The sequence below is a fragment of the Athene noctua genome, chromosome 3, assembly GCF_965140245.1.
Source record: "Athene noctua chromosome 3, bAthNoc1.hap1.1, whole genome shotgun sequence".
Classification (NCBI taxonomy): domain Eukaryota; kingdom Metazoa; phylum Chordata; class Aves; order Strigiformes; family Strigidae; genus Athene; species Athene noctua.
The window spans coordinates 4,099,218-4,121,556 of NC_134039.1; the positions used below are offsets into that span (position 1 = coordinate 4,099,218).

The 22,339-nt window shown below is 40.7% G+C and overlaps 1 protein-coding gene across 3 annotated transcripts in view; it reads right to left on the reverse strand.

Annotated features, from left to right (window-relative positions):
* The window catches only part of DUSP16 (dual specificity phosphatase 16), a 67,684-nt gene that overhangs the window by 14,144 nt on the left and 31,201 nt on the right, over positions 1-22,339 (reverse strand). For all 3 annotated transcript variants that reach the window (XM_074901802.1, XM_074901803.1, XM_074901804.1), the window contains exons 3-5: positions 16,787-17,387; positions 15,486-15,624; positions 699-862 (exon numbers count right to left, since the gene is read on the reverse strand). In XM_074901802.1, coding sequence (XP_074757903.1) covers positions 699-862; positions 15,486-15,624; positions 16,787-17,017 — 534 coding nt within the window. In that variant the 5' untranslated portion in view covers positions 17,018-17,387. The remainder of the gene's footprint in view (positions 1-698; positions 863-15,485; positions 15,625-16,786; positions 17,388-22,339) is intronic.

Here is a 22,339-nt window from a genome sequence, read left to right on the forward strand (position 1 = left end):
GGCCTGTAGCAACTTGAGAGAAGCTCTTTTAGACATCTGCTCATCCAGCACCCTGCAAGTGTGATATCTGACAACATTGCTGTCTATTTTAAGTATACCAGAACATCCTGGGCTATTCTTTAGGAACAGATATTATTAAATGCATATGTATTTAGGAAGAGTAGAAGTGTCATAGTGCACTGCTACCACAAAAACTCATTTTTAATAACCCCACTGATCGTCCAGGTCTGAACATTTGACTCAGTGTACAAAGGTTTGCTCGCAGTAGTCCCTCATTATACAATTCATGGTATTTAAATGCTGTTTTTTCCAGCACTTGAAGGAAGTACTAAAAATCAGACAATATTCCTTTGTCCTACCGTAACCATTAATATAATCACAAGTACCTGACCTGCTGTAATGGCAGATTTGATAGTTTGGTGTTGGTTGATAGGTTAGCAAGGAGGGTACTGTTATCATCTTCTCCCAGATGAAGGAGAAAGGAGACTGAGTTTCCTATTATGTGGCACGTGGATTAATTATCTGGTGTGTGTATCTTTAGTTCTCACATAGCCTTCCATGCCTTATGCACAGACAACTATTATCGATACCTACTTCAGATGTTTTATAGCATGATGCAGCAAGACAGGAGCATGGGCAAAGACAGATGGAGATTATATACTCGTCCAAACAAGCCACACGACACCCAGCACGCTCACCTTGTTGAGGACATCCCGCTGACACCCAAGATAGAGATGAGGCAGGATTCTGGTTGGGCCAATGTTGGAGACAGGTAGGCAGGGTTGAGAAATGCAAGTAGGGATAAGCGTGGATTTTCCTTCACAGAGACCTGGGAAAGAGCTGGAGAACTCAGCAAATCCACCTGTGAGAAGAACAGTATGTATTTAATTTACATGCAGCGTTGTAGGCATCGGTGACCATACCAGCTCCTGGAAAGCAGCACTTGTTGAAGGAGACTGGGAGGAGTTAAGGGGCAGGAGGAAAACCTTAACAGAGGACCCACACGTGTGCCTCTTCCAGAGGCAGCATGACTATGTGGAACCATCCATCAAGCAGGCAAGGCCTGGCTGCGTATTCCCACTCTGTCTGGAACATTTATTTCTCTCTCTCTCTCTCTCTCTCCATTCCTCATAAGTTTTTGACACTTCTTCCCACTCTTAATGATACGTGGAAATGAGACTTTAAATAACCAGCCACAACGCCCACCACACCAAAAGCACACACACCTTTTCCTCTCTGCCCCAGCAAGCTGTTTTCTAACCCCCTCCTTCTCCTGTACTAGGTCTATAGTTAGATTTCATTAAGGAAAAGTAATGTTTACTCAATTTGGTAAAATCAATATGTGGTTATTAATGTTTGCTTTTAAAATCCTATATTATTATTTTCTATGCTGCTCCATAATTAATATATTTCATCCAACACCCTGGAAGAGGTTTTGTCTTTCAAAACCACACCAAGACATCTCAAGTGGGTGAGGTGAGGCAGAAGGAAGACTTCACCCAGCCACAGACTCCCCGAGCAAATCCCCACGAGTCTCTACTCCCTGTACTGCTGTCTGGTTCTTCATCTGCACCAGTTATTAGGCCCTATCCACATTATGGCTCTGGAACATTTTCATTACCATTTTCCAACACTGCATTACACTGATAACATTTAAATCCACCCAAAATCCCAGTTGCCATCAAAAATGCTCTTTCACCATCAGCACGTTGCAGCTGCTATGGAACCTGAAGGGAATAAAAATCAGGGCTGAAACTGCTCTAGACACAAATACATACAACAGCTCAAGCTCCCATTTCTTTTTCTTGCTTGCCTAGTTCTCTGCTTCCCTCCCATCACAAGGGCTGCATTATAAATCTGTGCTACCAGCTGTGGTCCAACTGGCCTTACTCAAAGTTAGAAAACAAAACTGAAGAAACTTCCAGCACCAAAATGATACTTTGACTAAACACATTCTCAGAAAAGGTAGCTAGCTTTTTCTGAGCCTAGCTAAACCCCAAGCTCAGCTCATTCTCATACTTCCTAACTAGTCTTTGCAAAGTAGTCTGAAGAAGCAGAGGCAGCAGCTTGAATCAGTATGTTATAGGCTCTTCTTGACTGTTTTCACCATTTAAAAGCCAACCAGTAAGGGTGAAAGTCACAAACCACAGTGAAACCCCAGCTATTCCCTCAGACTAAAGCACAGAGACAAGTGGAATTTTAATTGAAGGAAGAGTAATTATAACCTGTTCAGAACGAGGCACCTTTTTATCATCAAGGAAGTGAAGTATTAATGTGTTAAATCTGCCAAATGCTATGTTCACTATTATTACAGTTTGAAGATGTAAATTAAAATTATTCAAGAATAAGAGAATGTAATGTTTTGTCAAGGCTTGCATTACCATTGCCTGAATTATGCCTATTTTCTAGCTTTTAAAATCTGTACCTGTAGTAAATGTAGAAGAAAAAAATCAAGGCAAGGCAATAGCCATGTGTGTAACAGCCCACTTTATCTGATAAACAAAAAAGCCAGCAAGCAGATTTCAGAACAAAAGTTTTATGAACATCAATTCCTGTTCAATCTCCTGACTTACCAAAAGGAAAATAAATAAATAAATAAATAAATAAAATCACTTGTCTATTTTGTCAGATAATGGCTTTTGGACATCCATGACAATGCACATCATGAGAACATGAGGGTGAGACTGTATGGGACAGACAGAGGCTAAGCTAAGCCCATCGCAGAGCTACACCTCTAAACTGAAGGACCTAGGCTAAGGAGACAGTAAAAGTTTGTCTCTGACATTTTCTATTCCTATTAGCTGGGATTCCTCCTCCTTGCTTTACAACCTCCCCGTTCAGAAGCGCGGATCAATGTTATCAATCAAATGACAGAAGGAGTTTGCAAAACAATTCTCTCGCATACTTGCTAAATATTCTTCTGTATGGCATAATGTTTCCCCCTCTGTCACAGGAAGCAATCCTTCAATTTACAGGCATTATATGTCTCTCAGATTAAATTTTATGTAAAATACGGTGCCCAGCAGATCCTTGAGATGTTGGGGGAAGAAAGGGAAATCAAATATCAGTCTTTGGTTTCATTTGCTTCTTTATTTCTTGGGAAGCTTGTTGGCTGCTTTCTGGATCCTCTCTCTGACACAGCTGGAAATAGAGAAGTGACTCTTCTTCCTTACAAAGAAGCAGCACAAGCAAAGAAAAGGTTTTTACATCTGTGCTTTCTTTGCAAAAGGCTACATGAGCAAAGTTCAACAACAACAAAAAAAAAGAATTTTCCCAACTACTTACAGATTGATATAAATTGTGTATGAACAAGAAATTAAGCAAGAAGGTAATATGTAAAAAAACCTGAGATTTTGGGAGATGGAACCCATGCTCTGTCTTCATAAGTGTAAGGAGCAATATTTTATTTTATTTTATTTTTATTCTAGGGCACTGTCAAGGCAAATTTGAAGTGATTCAAGATTAGATGTTTCAACACTTCCTCTGGGACATTCATCCTTTCAAAGTCATGTTCCTTTTCTCTACTCACGCTTTCCTAGTAACGTGTTGCTTCAGTATCTTTACCTCATGAATTACAACCACAAAACTCTCAAACGGGCTAAGTCTAACATTATATGACCTATCTTTACACATGCTGCCAAGTCAGCCCTCCTTTCCTTTGGAAATATTTTAACCTGGCATTAGTATCAGTAGTGAACTGACTTGAAAAAGAGTGAAATCCATGATATGTTTCAAATATTAATCTACCTTCCTTGGCATCTTCTGTAAGCATTTCAAAAAGTTTGTAACTTTTCAACAGATCTGGCTTTGATTTATGGCACTCACAAAAGGAGAAACACCTTCTATATCAGTGTGTGTTGATAACTGCTTTAAAAAAAAACAAACACACAAACAAACCCCATACCAACAAAACACACTGGTGTATGCATCCCGCTAAACTACCAAAATCTTCTAGTCCAACAGAGATAGTCTGGAATGACAGCATCCACATGCATGATCACTGAGCTCTCGTGTCATTAGGAGACCAACTTCTGTTCTAAGGAACTGCACTCATCACTATTTGCTTGCATTAACTTACAAAACATATCTATTTTTTAAAATGCATAGGTATATTAAAAAAATAACAGCACCTAAAGATGCGTAGAAAAAAAAAAGGTATTTATTTCACATTTCTAACACAGGTTATGGCCCCCTGAGTCCCCAAAGCTGAAGTCTACACACCGTCTACAAGAGAAGCCTCTTATGAGAGAAGAGCTTTAAGCACTCAGACCACCTGTACACTGATGGTCTAAATAACACAGAATCCCAGAATCATTCGGGTTGGAAAAGCCCCTCGGGATCATCGAGTCCAACCCTCAGCCCGACTCTACAAAGTTCTCCCCTACCCCACATCCCCCCCCAGCTCATCCCAACGGCCCTGAAACCCCCCCAGGGATGGGGACTGCCCCCTCCCTGGGCAGCCTGTTCCACTCTCGGACCACTCTTGCTGGGAAACATTTGTCCCTAATTCCCAGTTGAACCTCCTCTGTTGGAGTTTAAAGCCATTCCCTGGTGTTCTATCACTATGAAGCAGACCATCCAAACCCCAAACTTTAAACATTTGCAAGATGAATTTATTCTAGAGGTGGAAATGCAGAATAGAAAATTGAGCTTTAAAAGACAGACAAAACAGGTTTAGTTTCAAATTCCATAATCTGAGGATGACCTTTGCATCAAGGCAAATTTCATCCTTAAAGCTCCTTACCTACCTCAGTTGGAATAGGGCTATTGGCAGCACTGTGTAGTTTGTTTTAATAAAAGGAAATACACTTTTCTTCTGGAGCTAGTTTCTAAGTAACACCCTTTCTCCCACCACTACTCCAGTCTCTGCAAATAATAAATCAATCACAAGAGCATGTTGAAACTCGGTGGGGGGGGGGAAAGGTCTACAGGTCATTAACAGAGCTAGTGGGTTAATAAAATTTCGCTGAAGTCTTTGATAAATATAACTGGGCCCTAGAAATGGATGACTGACAAATAACTCCAAAATATTCTCTCCTAAATAGCTATAAACCATACGGGTCTTCTGTATCCTTGATGGTGAAGCTGAGCTGAAACAGCTCTTGACATTCAACAGAATGAAATCACTTCTTGTCTATTTGAATGTTACAGACTGAGGAAGGAGGAAACTGAGTATATTGTATTTATGTATAATAAATATATCTATAAAATTTTACTTGTGGTTAAAAAGATCTCCCCTGCCCACTTGGAGGCTTTTGAAGTTTTTCATTCTACTTTTTCTGGTATCGATGAATTGAATGGAAGACTCTTCCATCACCACTCACGCAGTAGTTCCATCACATCTGAACACCTTGATAAGCAGCACAATGCACCTCCTTCTTCAGTTTTAAATAGATAATTGCTTCTATCATGACTGCACATATATAAGTCATTTTATCTTTTAGTTGGTAGCAAGTAGCTAACAGTACTCTGAAGTCTGTCTTTCTTGAGTAATAGGCCCTACCCAAGTCTGAAGGAAAAAAAAATCTTTGGGGATGATGACTGTCATCATTACGGGATCAAATTCAAGCACTGTGAGACAGAAGTGATTTCAGACTTTATCATCCAACATATTTTCCAACATGAAAGCAAAGGATATCAAAGTAGTGGTGGTAAATGGTGATGTTCAGCTGGTTGTCCCTTACGTTTCTGAGACGAATATGAATTAATGAAAATTCTGCTCTGATTTTAGATGATCCATCAGAAGACTGCAAAGTCCTGTAACTGTCCCAAGGTAACTCAGCTCTTGCTTAGGTAGCTTGTTAAAACAGACTGGTGAAATTATTTCAGTTTTAACCGAATGGCCAAGCACCCCCCAGCTGCAGCAGGTTTAACCAACGGCCGCACCGTACGGCGTTCCAGTGCTGACTTGTTCTCTTCACTTCTTGTGGCTGCGACTCACACGAGAGTTTCTACAAAACCAAGTTAAGGCACCAAAAGCTGTCGGTGGTTTTGCAGCCTAAGCCTTCGTGTGTGTGGCAGACAACCCAGCACTTCCTACGTCTTTACAGTAAAGCCTGCGTTCCTTGCTTACAAGCCTCCACATCTATTAGCAGAAATTTGGCAAGATCCAGGGAACTACTCAATTACCCTGTTGCTATGGTTCTGCAAAGTGGTGACTACAGACTTTCCTTTGATCAAGACACTACTGTTTCCTGACTACGATTGTGATCATAAAGGTGCGATCGTTAAAGGAATCTTGGTATCAGAAGTTTCGGCTCCCTTCCCAGCCAATTCAGGAAACAAAAATAGGGCCAAACCCAGAAGGGATGAAAAACTTTCAGCAAAATTCCACTATAAATTCCACTATAAATTCCACTATAAATTCCACTATTCTTTCTTACAGATTCACTGCGTAAATCCTCATAGAAATACAATTCCCAACTAAGTTTGCTAGCAGCAGGAAGGGGAGAGAGGGGAGAAGATGGGATCGAGTGGCAGCAACTAATGCTAGCCAGAGAAATGTTCCTGATTTGGGAAGAGCTACCTTTCATTGAGGGAGTGGAATCCTTCCAGATCCTTATGACTACTCAGTTTAACCAGCACCAGAGACAAATTCTAAATTAATACAGGGGAAAAACTACTGAGAACCACAAGCATTTACATCAGCTCATCCCTGTTACGTTCCACAGAAGCGGACCGGGAGCATTCCACAGTGCTGCCAGGCCACAGCTGCGGGGACAGCAGCTCTGTAAACCTCGATGGGGGTTTGGAAGTGAGAGGCCAGTTAAGCCCCAAGATCTTGATTTGAACACTTAATGCAGAGTTGTGAAGTGCAAGTAACATTTTACTGGTTTTACCCAATACTCAAAGAGAACTATTCTAGTTAACACCATAATAGGACATAAAACTGGGGGGGCGGAATGGTGGATGTTTCATATGGTCGTTCCATGTTATGCTGGTCTCTCCTCCTCCTCCCTGTCTTTTTATTTCCTTCAAATGGGTCAAACCACTCAGAGATGTAACCAATCAAAATTAGACAACTTCATAGGAAACCTACTAATTCTGAATTAAAAACGACAAGAACTTTGCTTATAGAAGGCCAAGTACTTGTGAGAGTGATATGGCATGGGGAAGAGCAAAAAAGTTAAGCAGAAACACCAATCTACTAAAAATTCAGTTTTCAAAAGGCAAGCGTTGCTCTTCGTTCACATCAACACACATCCCTTCCTCACACCACAAAGGTTACTCCACTTTGGCTTTAGGATATCACAGCTGGTCTGGTGAAATTTTGGCTGTTACTGAGCAGATCAATGCCTGAATCCATCCTGCAACACTTCTCCTCTCCACCAGCCCAGCAACCACTTGGCTCTCCCGCCCTCCACCTTCCCCAAACACCTTTCTTTTCTGCAGGGTGCTCAAAAAAGAGGAGAATGTCATTTTCTCCTCCTACCAGCTTTCAAAATTCACCTTGAGCAGCTCACCGATGCTTACATGGCATACTGAAGTAACCAGGTGTTGGCTGGCTGTAATTACCAATGGTTACAGGCTAAACAGCCTCCTTCAGTGACATCTCCCCCATCCACACTTATTTATAAGTCTTACCTTTGCACGCATGTTGAGTACAGCACAGATATTCCCTCATACATTCATCCTATGTCTCAACTTGCACGTGTTTCTAACATACAGAACAATCAATCACAAGGCAATCCTTACATCTCTTTCAAGTTGCTTTTAAAATGACTGTTGAAATAGCCAATTCTGTAATTCCACCCTCAAGTGTTTGCAGAGATCTGCACCAGGAGTTTTATCTTTAATCATCTAGAGATAGCTGCTCTTGCTAATCAGGCTTTGTAAAAGCAGTCATGAAACATAACTTGGAATTAAAGAAAGATGACAAAATAGGTGTTCACATCACTTCATGTGTTTCCTATAAGCCTGTCAGCTAAAGCTCAAAGAACACCAACAACTGGTTTTGAGGCTGTGGCAGCAAAGCCGAGGAGGAAGGGAGAAGAGAATCAACTAGAGAAGAGGTTGGTAACCGAGATGAAGGTGCTGGCCAGCTTCTCCAACTAATGGAGACCGATTCTAAATATCAGAAGACCAGCTTTCTACTATCACACTAAGCAAACACGCTTTTTAACCAAGTAATTCAAGGGGCTGTAGAAACTGAAGAACCCCACTGCCACCAGTGCCCATCTCGTGGTGGATCCTCGGGTGGCTATTGCAGCCTGAGCTCCCAAGGGCCCTTCGTGTGTTGCAGCTCAGTCACACCAGCAAATCCACAGCCAGCTCAGCTCAACCCGAAACCACTTTTCAAGGGAAGACACTGATTTGAGGCTCTGCACTGTGCCGGTGCTCATTTCCATAGGGCTTACAAAATCTTCTATTATTTTTTTCCATTTAATTGCTGCTTTTGACAAACCTTCTTGAGGCTGACCAACAAGCTTAAATATCTTTTGCGAGTGACAGCAGAGAGACAGTTGACATGGCAATTCCTATGAGCTTGTTTTCCCTAAAACTTCAGGCTAAGAAGAAGCTATGGAGTGTTTTATACAACATCCCCACAGATCCAGCTAGCCCTGCAGCTCTGCGTGCTTCACACGGGATGCACAGAAAGATCCTGCCTTGTGCTCCTGATGGAGAAATAAAGAATTGGTGAACGTGTCTGGTTTTCACAGGTCATGGAGTCTGCTGGAAAAGCCCAAGGACAATGCACACTGCTAAGAGAGCAAACTTCAGCATGTGTCTTAAGTTCTAGTCAACTCAGATGCTTCTCCTTCCCCTCCCCCCGCTTTGGATTCTGACCATTCAGAAAAGGCCAAAGGGAGAAATTAGCTTTCTTCAATGAATTCTTGAAAACAGACTAGAAGCAACTTCCCTCCTTTTCCCACAAGACCTAATTGTCTGCCAGTTCATCAGTGTTAACTCGGCGTCAAACACAATTATTTTAAAGCAGGGAGTGGAAAAGATCTAAGACCCAAGTGATGAGTCAAAAAAAACAAAGACTACATGCGTGTGCTAGGAAAGGATTGTAAGGAGACTTTGAAGCTTGTGGATTTGGCAGAAGATTCCACCACCTTCGTTAAATCCAGAATTTGCATCTTCATTAATGGCACTGATTATTCACAAAATTTTATATAGCCAAATACTAATAAATATTATATTGGTATCCCTTTTTAAAGGAGAAGAAGAATTAAAAAAGCAGGAAAATTTGCAACTACCTCTAGAAGACAATATTTAGACCCTATAATCTTAGAGTAAACCTTTCCAAATTTCTGTATTCACCAAAGCTACGCAGTGGAGTACGTTCATGTTTAGTGCTTTCCTCTCCACCCTCCTCTTTTAATAGCAATTTAGAATTTGTTACTGTAAATACTGATTAGTGCCAGGCACGTAATGCAGCATCACTGAAATCTATGCTGAAAAAATAAATCAAACAGCACTACAGCAAAGACAAAATATACAAACCCCTAAGGTTAACGTTCACTTTGCCTCAAATCAGATCAGAGGCTCTTTAATGCTGTGACTTAACAGCACTTGCACAGTCGCATTCCCATCGAGCATTAAAATGTTTATCTAAAAGCTGCAGTATAGATTTTTCCCTTGCCGTAAGGAAGGAAAGTTGTAAACTTTCTGACTCACAAGTTTTATGAATCTACAATGTTTCCACTCTGTTTAAACGAGCTGCAGACCTCCACAGGCCATTACAATTCACGCATTCCAGCTCAGCTCCGCAGGGATGTTTGCCATTTTCCGTTACATAAGCTCAGGCCGGAGAGCCCCCTCAGGAGGGCTGCCATCCCCTTCCCGTCCCCTCTCCTCACCCACGGGGACTCCTTCCACCGGATTCAAGGTTTCACGGGTTGGGAAAGCTAAGGGGGGTTTTTATTACGGCGGCGTTCAGAAAGCGGCCCCGTTGCGCCAAGGTGTTTTACAAGCACAGTAGCAAGGAAAAGTTCTTTGCCCTGGAGGGTTTCTGCCTTTGGTAGAACAAGGTTAATAGCCAGGTTAAACAAACAAGATTGAGGGAGGGGGGAGGAGGGTAGAAAATGGGGTCAAGTCCCCCCCTCCCACCCAAGTGGCATATCGAAAAGTCAGACTAACGACAAGCACATTGGGCGCTCACGCTTGCCCTTTCTGCCTTTAAAGAAAAAAAAAAAAAAACGAAACACAAAACAAACCTTCATCATAATTTCAGTCAATTAAGTTTCACAAGCATCCAGAGGTATCCAAAACAAAAGCAAACTTAACAAGTTATTCTTGGGTTTGAGAAATGTTATGAGAGTTCCACACTAGTCAAACTTTGCTCTCTCTCAAAAGACAGCAAGTGGATACACATATGAAAGTAATAAACCCTACTCCCATTCTTCAAGTGCTTAAAACAATCATGGCACTGAACGAGCACTCAGAACAGCATTTTAATTACAAAGGGTGGGAGGATATTCGCAGAGGACTGGCTGTAGCCAAGGGTACTAGTTTTTCTACACTCACATTAAAAATTGATGAAGAGGGAGACTTTTGGAGAGGGTGATTCAGGGCTGAGCTCCCCTCACTCTCATCTCCTCCCCACCAACACTGGCTGTACTCCATGGGTTACAGGGCCACTTGGGGATTAGCGTGCACTCCCTCGGCAAGATTTCCACCTGTTTCAACAGACACTTGCTTCTAACGGCATCAACCAGAGCATCAGGAAAGCTGGCATCATCGTGCAACTATCCTTCCTTCTCTAAATGCTGGCAGGATATTTAACAGCTCATTCCCACTATAATTATTTCAACTTGCAGAGAAGTGTGATTATTTTCATCAGTGACCACCATTTGAAGGTGTGCTCTTCTTCTTGAGGCACTCTTACGTATAGGGACCACTCAGAACTTTAGTAAGCCACAATCAAAAGTTACTAAGCTCCAAATTCAAATGTTAAGAGGTGTCAGGATGTTAGACAGGAATTGATGAGGCAGCACAAATCCCAGCTCCCTGATGCCATCTTTCAGTCCACGCTGGATATTCTCCAACTTGGCATATGAGACTGCAGAAGAGGGGAAGAAAGCTCAATCTCACAGCACTGGTCACTTCTGGAGATAGAGATGACCAGATCTACCTACAAGAGAATACTCTTAATTTCCTTCCACAAGGCATGGTTCTTCTGGTGACAAAGCAGGGTGAGAGCACTGGGCTTTCCTTCCATTCAGCTTTGCTTTAAGCAAGTAGAGACAACACAATGGTAAATGTACCCTAGAGATACTCGGCATTTTTTATGCCAGGATTCCTTTAAATGGGCTTCCAACTCCAAACATTTTTAAGAAAAATGCCAGCATAAATAAGACTGTGTAAGAGTTCCTGACTTGCTTCCTTCTCCTTGGAATCTCCTTGCAAGTTTTCCATTACGTACACACACTCTGTTAGGTGAGGGACAGGCCGGGGGAAACAATGATTTAGAAAGTTTCAGCAAAAACATACCTTTTGCAATCGCCCCTGGGTAATCACTCACTATGTTGTCTCCAGGACCTTTGCCCAATCTCACTGAACTCATTCTGTTTGCTCTTTCTTTACATACTCACTCACAGCTTATGACTTCATTCGCTGTCCACTGCATGTGTGACCTTCATTCGTCACTGAATAGAAAATCAATGATTTATGTCTTTCTGCTTATCACACCAGTTTTGTGCCCTGTAGAAGCTCACAAAAGGCTTCCAGCATATTTAATTCCCCTTGCACCCGTACACTTTACAATCTGGTACATTATGTAAGTTTTCCAGACTGATTGTTCTCAGTGGCATTGAACACCGCAAGTACATCCAGCCTAAGTGGCAATTCAGTGACTGATAGAAAAAATTGTCCTTCATGGTTTGCTGGCAAAATACACTCTGGACTTGCAGCATTAGAAGATTCTTAAGAGAGTTCAGTGAAACTGTGTCTATGATCCTTCATTACAGGACTCTGAAGTTTAGCTAGTCCTTCCTGGACATGTACCACATCCACCTGAGTCGATGAACTCCTGCTTTTGGTTTCAGCTCAGAACCAGTACAGTGTTTCTCTGCTAGGCTATTACAATTTTCAGTGTGAGGTTGGAAATACAGAAAGGTGGGCATTTCTGTTTTTTCAGAAATCCTTCTGTTTAGAATGACTCTCTGAAGAAAGAAAACAAACCCGAGACACAAAATAAAAAGCAGTGCATCATCTTCTTCACAGGCAACATTTGAAAGGTAACCATCACAAAGACATCTGAAGTAGGAGTAAACTGGATTAAGAGCAGTAGGGAAGAACATGTGTTTTAGGAAAGCAGAACATGAATGATTTCTATTGGTATAGTGGAATAGAATTTAAGTAAGACTCTTGATGTCCACCACCTTAATAATGCTAATTCAAGCAACAATCAGGAGTGCCTCTGAATGGTTTCTGCAGAGCAAGCAGAAACATTGTAAAAATACTGTGACTAGGAAAAGGACTCAATGTAAATCCCAGTTCTCAAAATATGGGAAGAGAATGAATCAATCCCTGTCTTTAAATATTATTTAACTCAGCAGAGTAGATGCAACGATGGGAGTGGGGTTAAACCTTCAGTACCCACATTTCAGTGTTTTGTACGTTGTTAAAAATTAAGAACCAAACCAAATATTTCAATTCCTGTAAACATTCCCCACCAGAATATAAATATTTTTATGTTAGATCAAGAGCTTAACTAATTGGTAAGGGTTCCTTTGAGGTCTTTACATTAGTTACTTCAATGAAAAACAACCTCCAGGGTAGAGCATATCTTTATGCACAACCTAAATAAAAAAACCACCTCACCGAGTGCTCAGTAATGGGGGGAGGCAGGAAGAACAGAGGCAGGAATTTCAGATATTTGTTAATTGCTCTATTTTATCCCAACAAAAAAATATTCTCCTACCACAAAATGTTTATTTAAGGTCACTATTTTCAATAAAACCAGATTGAATGGCATAGAGAAAACTCAAGTCCAAAGGTTTTTCTTTTTACGCGGTGCACTGACCCCTACTCTCATTATGGGCCATAAACATTTATGAGAGTTCGTCATCAGCTTGCTGAGACAACACTTTTTATCTAGTTTCCTAGAGCCACGTATCAATAATCTCCAGGGAACTTTCCACAAGGCTGAATCTAGCACCTTCTCCTTCACCCTACATCCCAAAAGGTTTCTTGGGTGTGTGTTTGTTAAGTAGCTAGCTTTTAAATAGATGCAAAAAACCCAGCAGGATCGTGAATTATATTGTATTTTCTTATGTAAAGGATTGTAATCAGAGCAAACTCATTGTAAGAGAAGGAAATGCTAGAGAGCTGAAGGAATACTATTGATGTTATTTACTACCAATTCATCTCAGTTGGGTATATTTCCTGAAATAAACACCTGTTAACAGATCAGTAGTAAACTCTTTCCTTACACTTCCCTTTTATTCTTACACTCCTCTACCACTGGTTCTAAAGCCATCAATTGTTTCTGCATTTACAAAGATCCCCATCACTCCCTATTTAACAAAAAAATAAGATGAAATTCTCAAGTCTAATCTTTGCTAAGAGAAATGCATCTGACATGCTAAAATAAAAATCCTCCTTTCTATCAGGAGGGTTTAACACAACAGATTACCTTTCCCTCCTTTTTACACCCAACCTTTTCCTTAACCAGTTGAATGTGTCTAAATTCACCTCAACTAGCTAACACACACTAATATCTTGCATGTGGTTTAAGTTGCATTTTCAGCTTGAGCAGACAACTACCACAGGCTAGAAATAAAACCAAAACAAAACAATTTCTCACAGTATCATTATGATACATGCAACTGGTGTTTGCCCAGACTACACACTGAGGAACACTCCCTTCCTGGTACTGTCCATTCCTACAGGAGCCACAGGCAAGTCTCAGGATAGAGACAAGCTCAGGATAGACTCTGACCACCTCCTTCACAGGGTCCGGCAGAGGAGAAAGAAGGGCAAAGCCATGTCTCACACAACTAATCTACAGAGGGACAGTAGAAGGAAGGGAAGTTTTGTGATACTGCTCTCTGCTTGGCCTTATTAAGGATCTCCCCCCCTCCCATCTCCTCCCTGCCACGAACTCTAATTCTCAGTTCATAGAGAGCTGTGTCTCTTTCTATCATGGAAAATAAGTTGTGAATAGTCTGTATTGCTGTATGGAGCTGTAATATGCTTCTGGTTATTAAAAAAACCTCAGGACAGATGAGCAGAGTTGAGTATTCGAACAATATAAGGATTTCTTGAGACATGAACTGCTTCTAGACTGGCCTATGTTTTTAAATAACAGTTTTAAATTTAAGGGAGCGTTAACCACATATTTCAGTGCTCTTACATTATGTATTTACTGTGCCTAGACACCACACATTTACTTGGTGGCTCATATGGAAGAAGAGTTACTTAATCTAATACTGCGGTCCACAACCCAGAGGTGTAATTCTCACAAAACCAGAAAAGAAAGTAGAAGCACCAAACACAGCCAAAGCAAAACCCTACTTAGTTTACCGTAAGTACAGCTCACATGAGCACCAAACACACCCATCCCAGTGTAGAAATGATTCATTTTCTCTGTACTCACTTTCGAAATAGTTCAGAAGTTCTCTCAGTAACACAACCACCTCCCTATCACTTTCATCTGAAGTCACTACAATCATCAGAGAACCCTTTTTGCAAGAGGAAGCATCTCTCTGGGGTTCTTTCCCTTTCTCTCATCACTATTCAGTCTTTTGACTGTAGTTTTAGCATTTCTCAAAGACTAGGCATACCCTTCATTAGGTCACTGATCGAGTCACTGCAATGCATTTCCTACTTGTATTCATCATTCCCTCTTCTTTCAGCACTGGATCTACTTCATGCCCCTCCTTGTCCCTTCTTGTGAATGCTGGGTCTACTGCTCCAAGACAGAAGTAACAACACAACTGCATATTAACACCAACAAATCTAGGACTTGAATTTCTGTGGATGCTTTAACCTGGGATTTAAAAAAAAAAAAACCACCAAACAAACAAAAAAAAAGAGCTGAGTGAGGGAGAAGACCTAACTAGAGTACTACCACTTAAGGAGCTGAAGTTGAAAAAGTCACACAAAATAATCTCCCTAACTCTGGGAGATCATTTCTCTTGTTCTTACTGTAGTAATTACCAATTCATCAAGCAAAAGATTTTCATCCTAGCATGTACAATACTTAAAAGACCATGGAAGCACATTTCTTTTACTATTTTTGTCCCTAAAATGACAGACATCTGCATCTAAAACCCCTGCATCTATCAATTTCCATTTACATAGCACTAATGGTGTAATAAATCCCCTGTAAGAAGCAATTTCTAAGCATTTTATGTATTATGAGTGTCACTATATGCATAAAGAACTACAGAAAAAGCTATGCTGTAACTGAAGTTCATACCAGCACCACTGCAAACTGTGTACACATCTGCTATAACAATAGCCTTTTCTTTCTCCTCCTTATTCAAGTGTGTCTGTCTTTTTTTTTTTTTTTTTTTGTTGGCACATCATACCTGAAAGCAGATACACAGAGCTGAAATTCTTCTCCAGTTTGCCCAGGAGCACAGTAAGAAAGCAGTCAGATGAGAGAGAGGTCACATCTTTAGAGCTTTGGTCATACACCACCACTTCCTGCTTGCAATCAATTTCGATCTGAAACACAAGTCATTCCGAGTAAGATAGGAAGGAGGAAGATGATTAAAAGCACCACATCAGGGTTCCCACATACTTGCTATGCAGCAGTTCAGATACACAGATTTCTTACGTAACTGTACGTAAAACACTCCATATTTTATACTTAATATGCCTGATCAGATTTAATTCCTTTGACAGTTTGTAAATTTATTATTTACTCTAAGTTGAAGCACACACTGCAAATTCCTACCATTAGGTAATTTTATGACACTTGTAAAATGCTTTACCTTCAGCTAGGTTGGTTGGTTTGTTTTAGAACTAAGCTTTTTAAAAGAAGGCCCTAACTCAGTTTCTGCTTCTGGGATTTTTCTGTATAAAGAGTAAAGAGACCTTAAACTGCCTGAAGCCACACACATTTTAACCATCTATACAGCTTTATGCATAAAATGTGCTTTAGATAATAGTAATAATAATTTTTAAAAGCTTCAGTTTTTAATATGTTAAAGCAAGAATGTAATAGATTATTTTTGCACCCAAAACATTTGAAACAAGTACCAATGAATTAAAAAAAAAGCAAAAACCTCACACATAGATAAGTTTAAGCAGCTTAGCAATTTTCTTTTCACTGTTAACGCTATTTAGAAAAACAAACAACCAACCAAAAAACCCCCAACAAATAACCCAAAACAAACAACCGAACCCCATTAAACTACTCAGAGGAAAGGCATTTTAAACAGCAAGTAGGAGCCAGGATGGACAGAGCTACAGTTTATTTGCAAACTGTATGACCACTCGCTAAAGCAATCCCCACCACCACGGACCCCAAAGAATTCTTCAAAGTTTAGAAGGAGAATGTTTGCTGCCCTAATTACAGACATTTTAGGGACTGTGCTTTGCAAGACATACAAGAACCCTGAGAGCATTCTTTTGGAGTAATTTCCAAATCCCTCCCCATTACTCTGTCGCTTAGGGGAGAGCAGGTTACAAAGAATCCCAAAGATAAACTTAGTGGTAACCAATACCCTCTTAGATTAGGTAAGAGCTCAGCAAAACTCAGTCCCCTAGTTTGTTGGTTTTTTTGGTTTTTTTTTAATGAAATACCTAAACAGAAATTATTACAAGCTGCTTTCCAGGCACTCCTTTAAACAAATACAAGGAATAAGAAGGAAATGACCCCTACCTTGTGTTTTGCTGAATGCTGAATGAGCTCTGTAATCAAAACTTTGTCCTGCTGCAGCCTCCGCTTCATAAGCTTGGAGCAGTTGATGTTGATGGCATCCAAGATGTGGGACGTATTGTATTCCACAAAGGGGCGGCTATCAATCAGCAGCAATTTTTCTGTACCACTCTCCAGCAAAGCCACCAACTTCTCGGCGACAATGAGTTGAGTCCTGATCATCTCATCGGCCATGACAACAATAAGGCCTCTTTCACCACCTCCCTCTCTAATTTGCTGCGATGATGTAATGGCTGTGTACTCAAAGGCTTAGCCACACCATTGTACTAGAAGTGTATGAGGTCATGCTGGTAGTGACTGGCAAAAGAAAAGTTAAACCCATTTTCAGAAAGAGCTCTTCAACTGAATGTCTCCTCCTGCTTCCAGTTGATGTGCTGTTACAAAGGGTTCGTTCCACAAAGCAGCCCCTCACATCTGATTCATCGGGAGATGACTATGGAGTAGCCATTTCACAATTCAAACAAAAGATGCTTTCTGGCTGCTGCTGCATTACATCATTCTTTACCTTTGCTCCCACCCATCAGCTTTACACCGGACTAAGAGCCTGTAAGAAGGGGAAGATGGGGGAAAAAAAATAAAAAAAAAAATAAAATCAAAAAACAACACACAAATCAGATGAGGCCATGAAAGTTTGCAGAACAAAACATTCCAACTCAGAGGCTGACTGCACCATGGTCTGTACCATACAATAAATACACTTCTGAGAAGTTCCCCTCTCTGCTCTATATGCCAAACACTTAGAGAGAGTATTTGCATCTACAGCGTCTGAATCTATTCCAATGATCTTGTCTGGACAATTATCTTGTATTTCAGGCAACATATCCTGTCTTAATTGCAGACTTTTGTTGCCACTAGCTCTGCCTCTTCACAAGACTTTGTTAGAATATAATTAAGAGATACTGCCCTAAATCATGGTATTCCTTTCAATAGCAAAACGAATTAAATGTGTTTCAGCACTTCACCACCTAGTAAGAAGTTGTAAAATTACTTAAGATACATTTTTAAAGTTTAATGCCTTGGAAAGTATTTCCCAAACCAGCACTGCAAGTCGGAGAACTTAAACTGTACAGAAGAAAGGACAAAACTTAGATCCACCTCTCTCCTTTACGAACATCGTTGAAGAGAAACCAGAAGAACAAGCTGCTACCTCGGGACACAAGCATTTTATGTGAATTAATCACCAGACATGGAACAGAGGCCTCATGAATACACTATTGAAAGGTAAAGCAGTGAGCACTGTCTTTGGCCCTTCTGGAGCAGGTGGGACAGTTACGTGAGGTGCATTACACTTTTCACACACGCTAAATAATATCTGAAGCAAACTACACTTTTGTAAAATCAGATTGTGACAGCATCCCAACCACACTTTTCACACATGGTAAATAATATCTGAAGCAAACTATACTTTTGTAAAATCAGATGGTGACAGCATCCCAACCACATCACCTGAAACAGCGGCAGCAAGAGAGCAGTAAAAACACCTGACATGTTTCACCACCTATGGGTATTACTGCCTCACAGCTGTCCTCAGGCTTTTCAGAGTCTCTCAAAAACCACTCTGATGGAACAAGTGCCTGTAGGAACACTCAGAAAGGAGCCACCACAGGGCTTTGTCTGTAAGGGATTCAGCTGCATTTTAGCACATGCAGTGCCGCAGCTGTAGATGCAACGGAAAACAGGAGTCGACTTGCTTTGCTCCCACAGTTCAAAACTTGGTCTCTTAGGGCAATCACGGATATTTACAGACAGCTGTCTATGTAAGGTTGCAACCTTCCTCCCAGAGGAAACACATGCCACACGTCCAGCTGCCACAGTGACAAACTCCAGCAAGAGGGGACAGCTGAGGGTGGTCACTTCAACGGAGGTGGCAGAGCTCACAGGTTAGAAAACAGTGGATGATACATTTCTTATTTTTCCACTTTTAAAAACAACTGCAGTTCAACGGAAAATAACCTTGTTAAGCCATGCTACTATACAGCTTTCACGTCTTGTGCAAACCTTACCTTATAATAATTTTCATCAGCACTAAGAGCTTTAGAGCCTGTACGTGAAAGGACAAGCCTGACAAGAGTTCCTCACCTCATTAGTATGGCAGACCGTTTGGAAATGAGCAACCTAGGCCTCAAATCAGCACAGGGTAAAGCCAAGAAACCACATTTCTCCAGTTTGCCTGTCTCACACCATCCCATTCCCTTTTCCCCGTTTGGGGAAGCAATTTTAGGTCAGCAAAACTACCCAACACCTCCTGTACAAGGCAAAGTGCATCTTCAAGCCAGTCTTAAGTCACTTCTGGCCCATGCCACCCAGCCTGTAAGCCAAGCAGCCTTTGTACCTCTGCTGGCTGCTGGCTGGGACAAAGCAAAGTAACACAACTGGCATGAATCTGAAGTGGCCAGATGAAGAAAATAAAAATTCAATTGACTGGCATTCCTGAGGCAGCAAAACATTTCTAAACAGAAGCAAGTTATGAGGATACGTCTTCATGGATTTTTAATAAAACATACATTAAGGGGATGCACACACACATATGGGGATGAAGATTTTATATATTTAAAAAAATTTACATTCTCAGTTTCAGCTAGAAAACTGGTATTTTACTTATAGTGTTGACTTGTTGCTTCAGTTTGAAATGTTTGTTATCTTAGTTGCAACAGAAGTCATGAATTCAAATTAACTGATAGTCGGTTGTGTTTTACTTATCCCAGGTCAGCAGATGTTTTACTCATTAGATATATTCTACAAATCCACACACACAAAATCTTAAATAATCTGAATTCTGAAAAAAAAGTACAAAATTCACTTTAACAACTCAAAAAAAGAAAACTGAAAGAAACCCATTTTGTGAGTGTTTCATGTAGCAATACAAGAAAAACACCAGGTTCCACGTACACAGCCACTAGGTTGACAAAACGTGATTTTCTATTTGTGCTGACTCCAGTGCTATAAAGCCAGTGCTTTTAAGCTTGTCCAGATAAATGGAAGTGTATAGCAGTGAAATACATTTTGCTCTAAAATATAAAATTATTGGAAAAGTTACTATACCAAGCCTTAATTAAACCTATTAAAAAAACCCCTAACTTTGCAACCTGGTTGGCAGGTGTGCTCCCCCTCAAAGAGCAGTCATTATATATACTGGCCTCAGGAAGGTATCAAAAGACTCTGCCATTATGTGAGGGGGGGGGGAAAGTGAAACTTGGTAGTTGTGTCCAATTTTTTTTTTTTTTTCAGTGAGAAAAAAGTATTCTGCATTTTTTTTTTTGTACTTCTCTTAACATGTCCTGTCACGAAATTTGATTCTCTTTTATTCGTATCAAAGGCTGCCAGATACCAAACCCACTGAACTCAATGAAAACTTTTCCACTGGCTCTAGTGGGAATTGGCTCTAGCTCCTTTGTGAGCTAGACAGTTTGTTCATGAACTAGACAGTTTGTTTTGATGGGTAAATTGCTGACTTAAATAAAGTAATAACAGGAAAATAAAGCAGCTGAGAAACTACAGAACTCTAAAACAGAGGCTGTTAAATATAGGTACTCTTATATTTGAAACTTTTAGTTTGGGTGTATTTCTTATCTACAAATGCTTACTGCTCACTGTCTGAGCCTTTACTTTTGTACGATAGAAGTTTGTTTTAGAAGACCCTTAAAAAAACCCTCAAACTAGTCATATATGGTTATTGGGTAAAGAGAATGTAAAGAACATAAGATAGGTGGGCTACCAGTCAAGAATCCTTTAAAATAACACCATTACTTCAACGAATAGCTCTGTGTTAAGTTTCTAAAAGCATTCTGGTTTTAATCTTGAAAGTAATAAATGTAACCGTAATGTCACCTCACGTTATTGTGATTGAAATCCTGTTTTGACAGGAACAGCTTCATTGGTCAAGGGAGGAACAACATTTTCATCAATTACAGGTTTTTGCTTTGTTTTAACTCTCTCTGTTTCTGGTACTGTCAGACTTTGGGACTCTACCTTGGGACCCATCTGAATAAAAGAAACTGGTAGCCTCCTGCTCTAGGGAAGCACTAGAGCTCTCCTCCCCTTCCTGGTGACTGCTCTCATCAGTCAGGTGTTAATTATCTGCTTCATTCATAATCATAGTTTGTAAAAGGCTGATTTCAATTTCTTGACCGTTCTCTTTCTGCTGTGCTACTTATGACTTAGATCTCAACGGCATGTATTGACACCATAGCGTCTCATCAAATGATGCTACATAATGCTTTGTCCTAAACAGGCCATTACGTTGCTGATCTTCAAGCTAGGAAACCATCTGAGTCACAGGATGTTCTACACTGAAATCAGGGATTATGGAAAAGTGATCTGTAACCGAGCTATGAGAATACTGCATGAAGCCATTCACATACATACTGGTAATGCTGTGTGGCTTCCTCCTCCTTGTTGATGGACTGCAACATCCTGCCCTGCTTGTTACCTCTCCTTTTAGACAAGAAAATTAAAACTTTTAACTCACTGTAAAACTGAAAAGATCTGTTCCACACTTGCCCGGTATCTTTACAGTTTCTCCATGCTGTTTACAGAACCAAAACAGCAAAACTCCTACTATCTTCCACACAAACAGCAGTGGATCTCCAATATGTACAGGTAATGCTGCCACAGAACTACAGGATCTCTCTTCACCTCAGCAATCCCCATCCCCATCCCAAACGGCTCAGATGGAGCAAAGCAGGCAACCACAGAACTGGAAACCTGGCACTTAAGTTGTGTGTTTGACTCTTCAGTCAAAATAACACCATTTGTACAGACTCCTGATTTCTACTTCCACCCCTTCAACTCCAAGCAATTCCCTTACATCAGAGCAGGACGCTTGTTTGAGTTATCTCAGGCTTTGGCTCATAGGATAGCAACTATTTTTAGAGAGGCAGATATAGTAAGAATATATTTTTAAAAACTCTCATGACAATGTTCTAATTCTACCTCGGTTAAGCAATTAACAAAGAGCTTCCAGAAGCCTTGCTGCAATCTCTGAAAGACTTCTACCTCTCCTAAGAAGATAACCTTGAAGTTGAACCTTGGTGTCATAAATGCTCAGCAATTTTATTCCCAACATCACAAACACCTGCTGTGTCAGGTGCCTAGAGCAATACTCCCACATACGTCACTGCCACATGGCAAAACACCAACAAAATAACTTTACAGCCTCCGAACGTTAAAAGGTCCTGAAGGGTAGCTTCTGCATACTCAGCCTGAGACACCTGAAAGAGCTCATTTTTTTAAAACTGTGCGTTTTTAAACTTTCTAGAGGCAAATACATGCACATATGAGAAAAACATTATCCTCCCCTCCAGTCAAATTCCCTTTCATGTTTCTCAGGATGGGCACGAGCACAAAAAAGCAACCCAAAAGCTGAATCAAAACACAGAGGCAGGACATCCTAAACTGCAGGACACAGCCACACATGGTACTCAACAAACACCTCCATCAGAGAGGAACTCCTGATCTAGGGATGGTAGGGTGAATTCCTACTCCTCCAAGATGTCT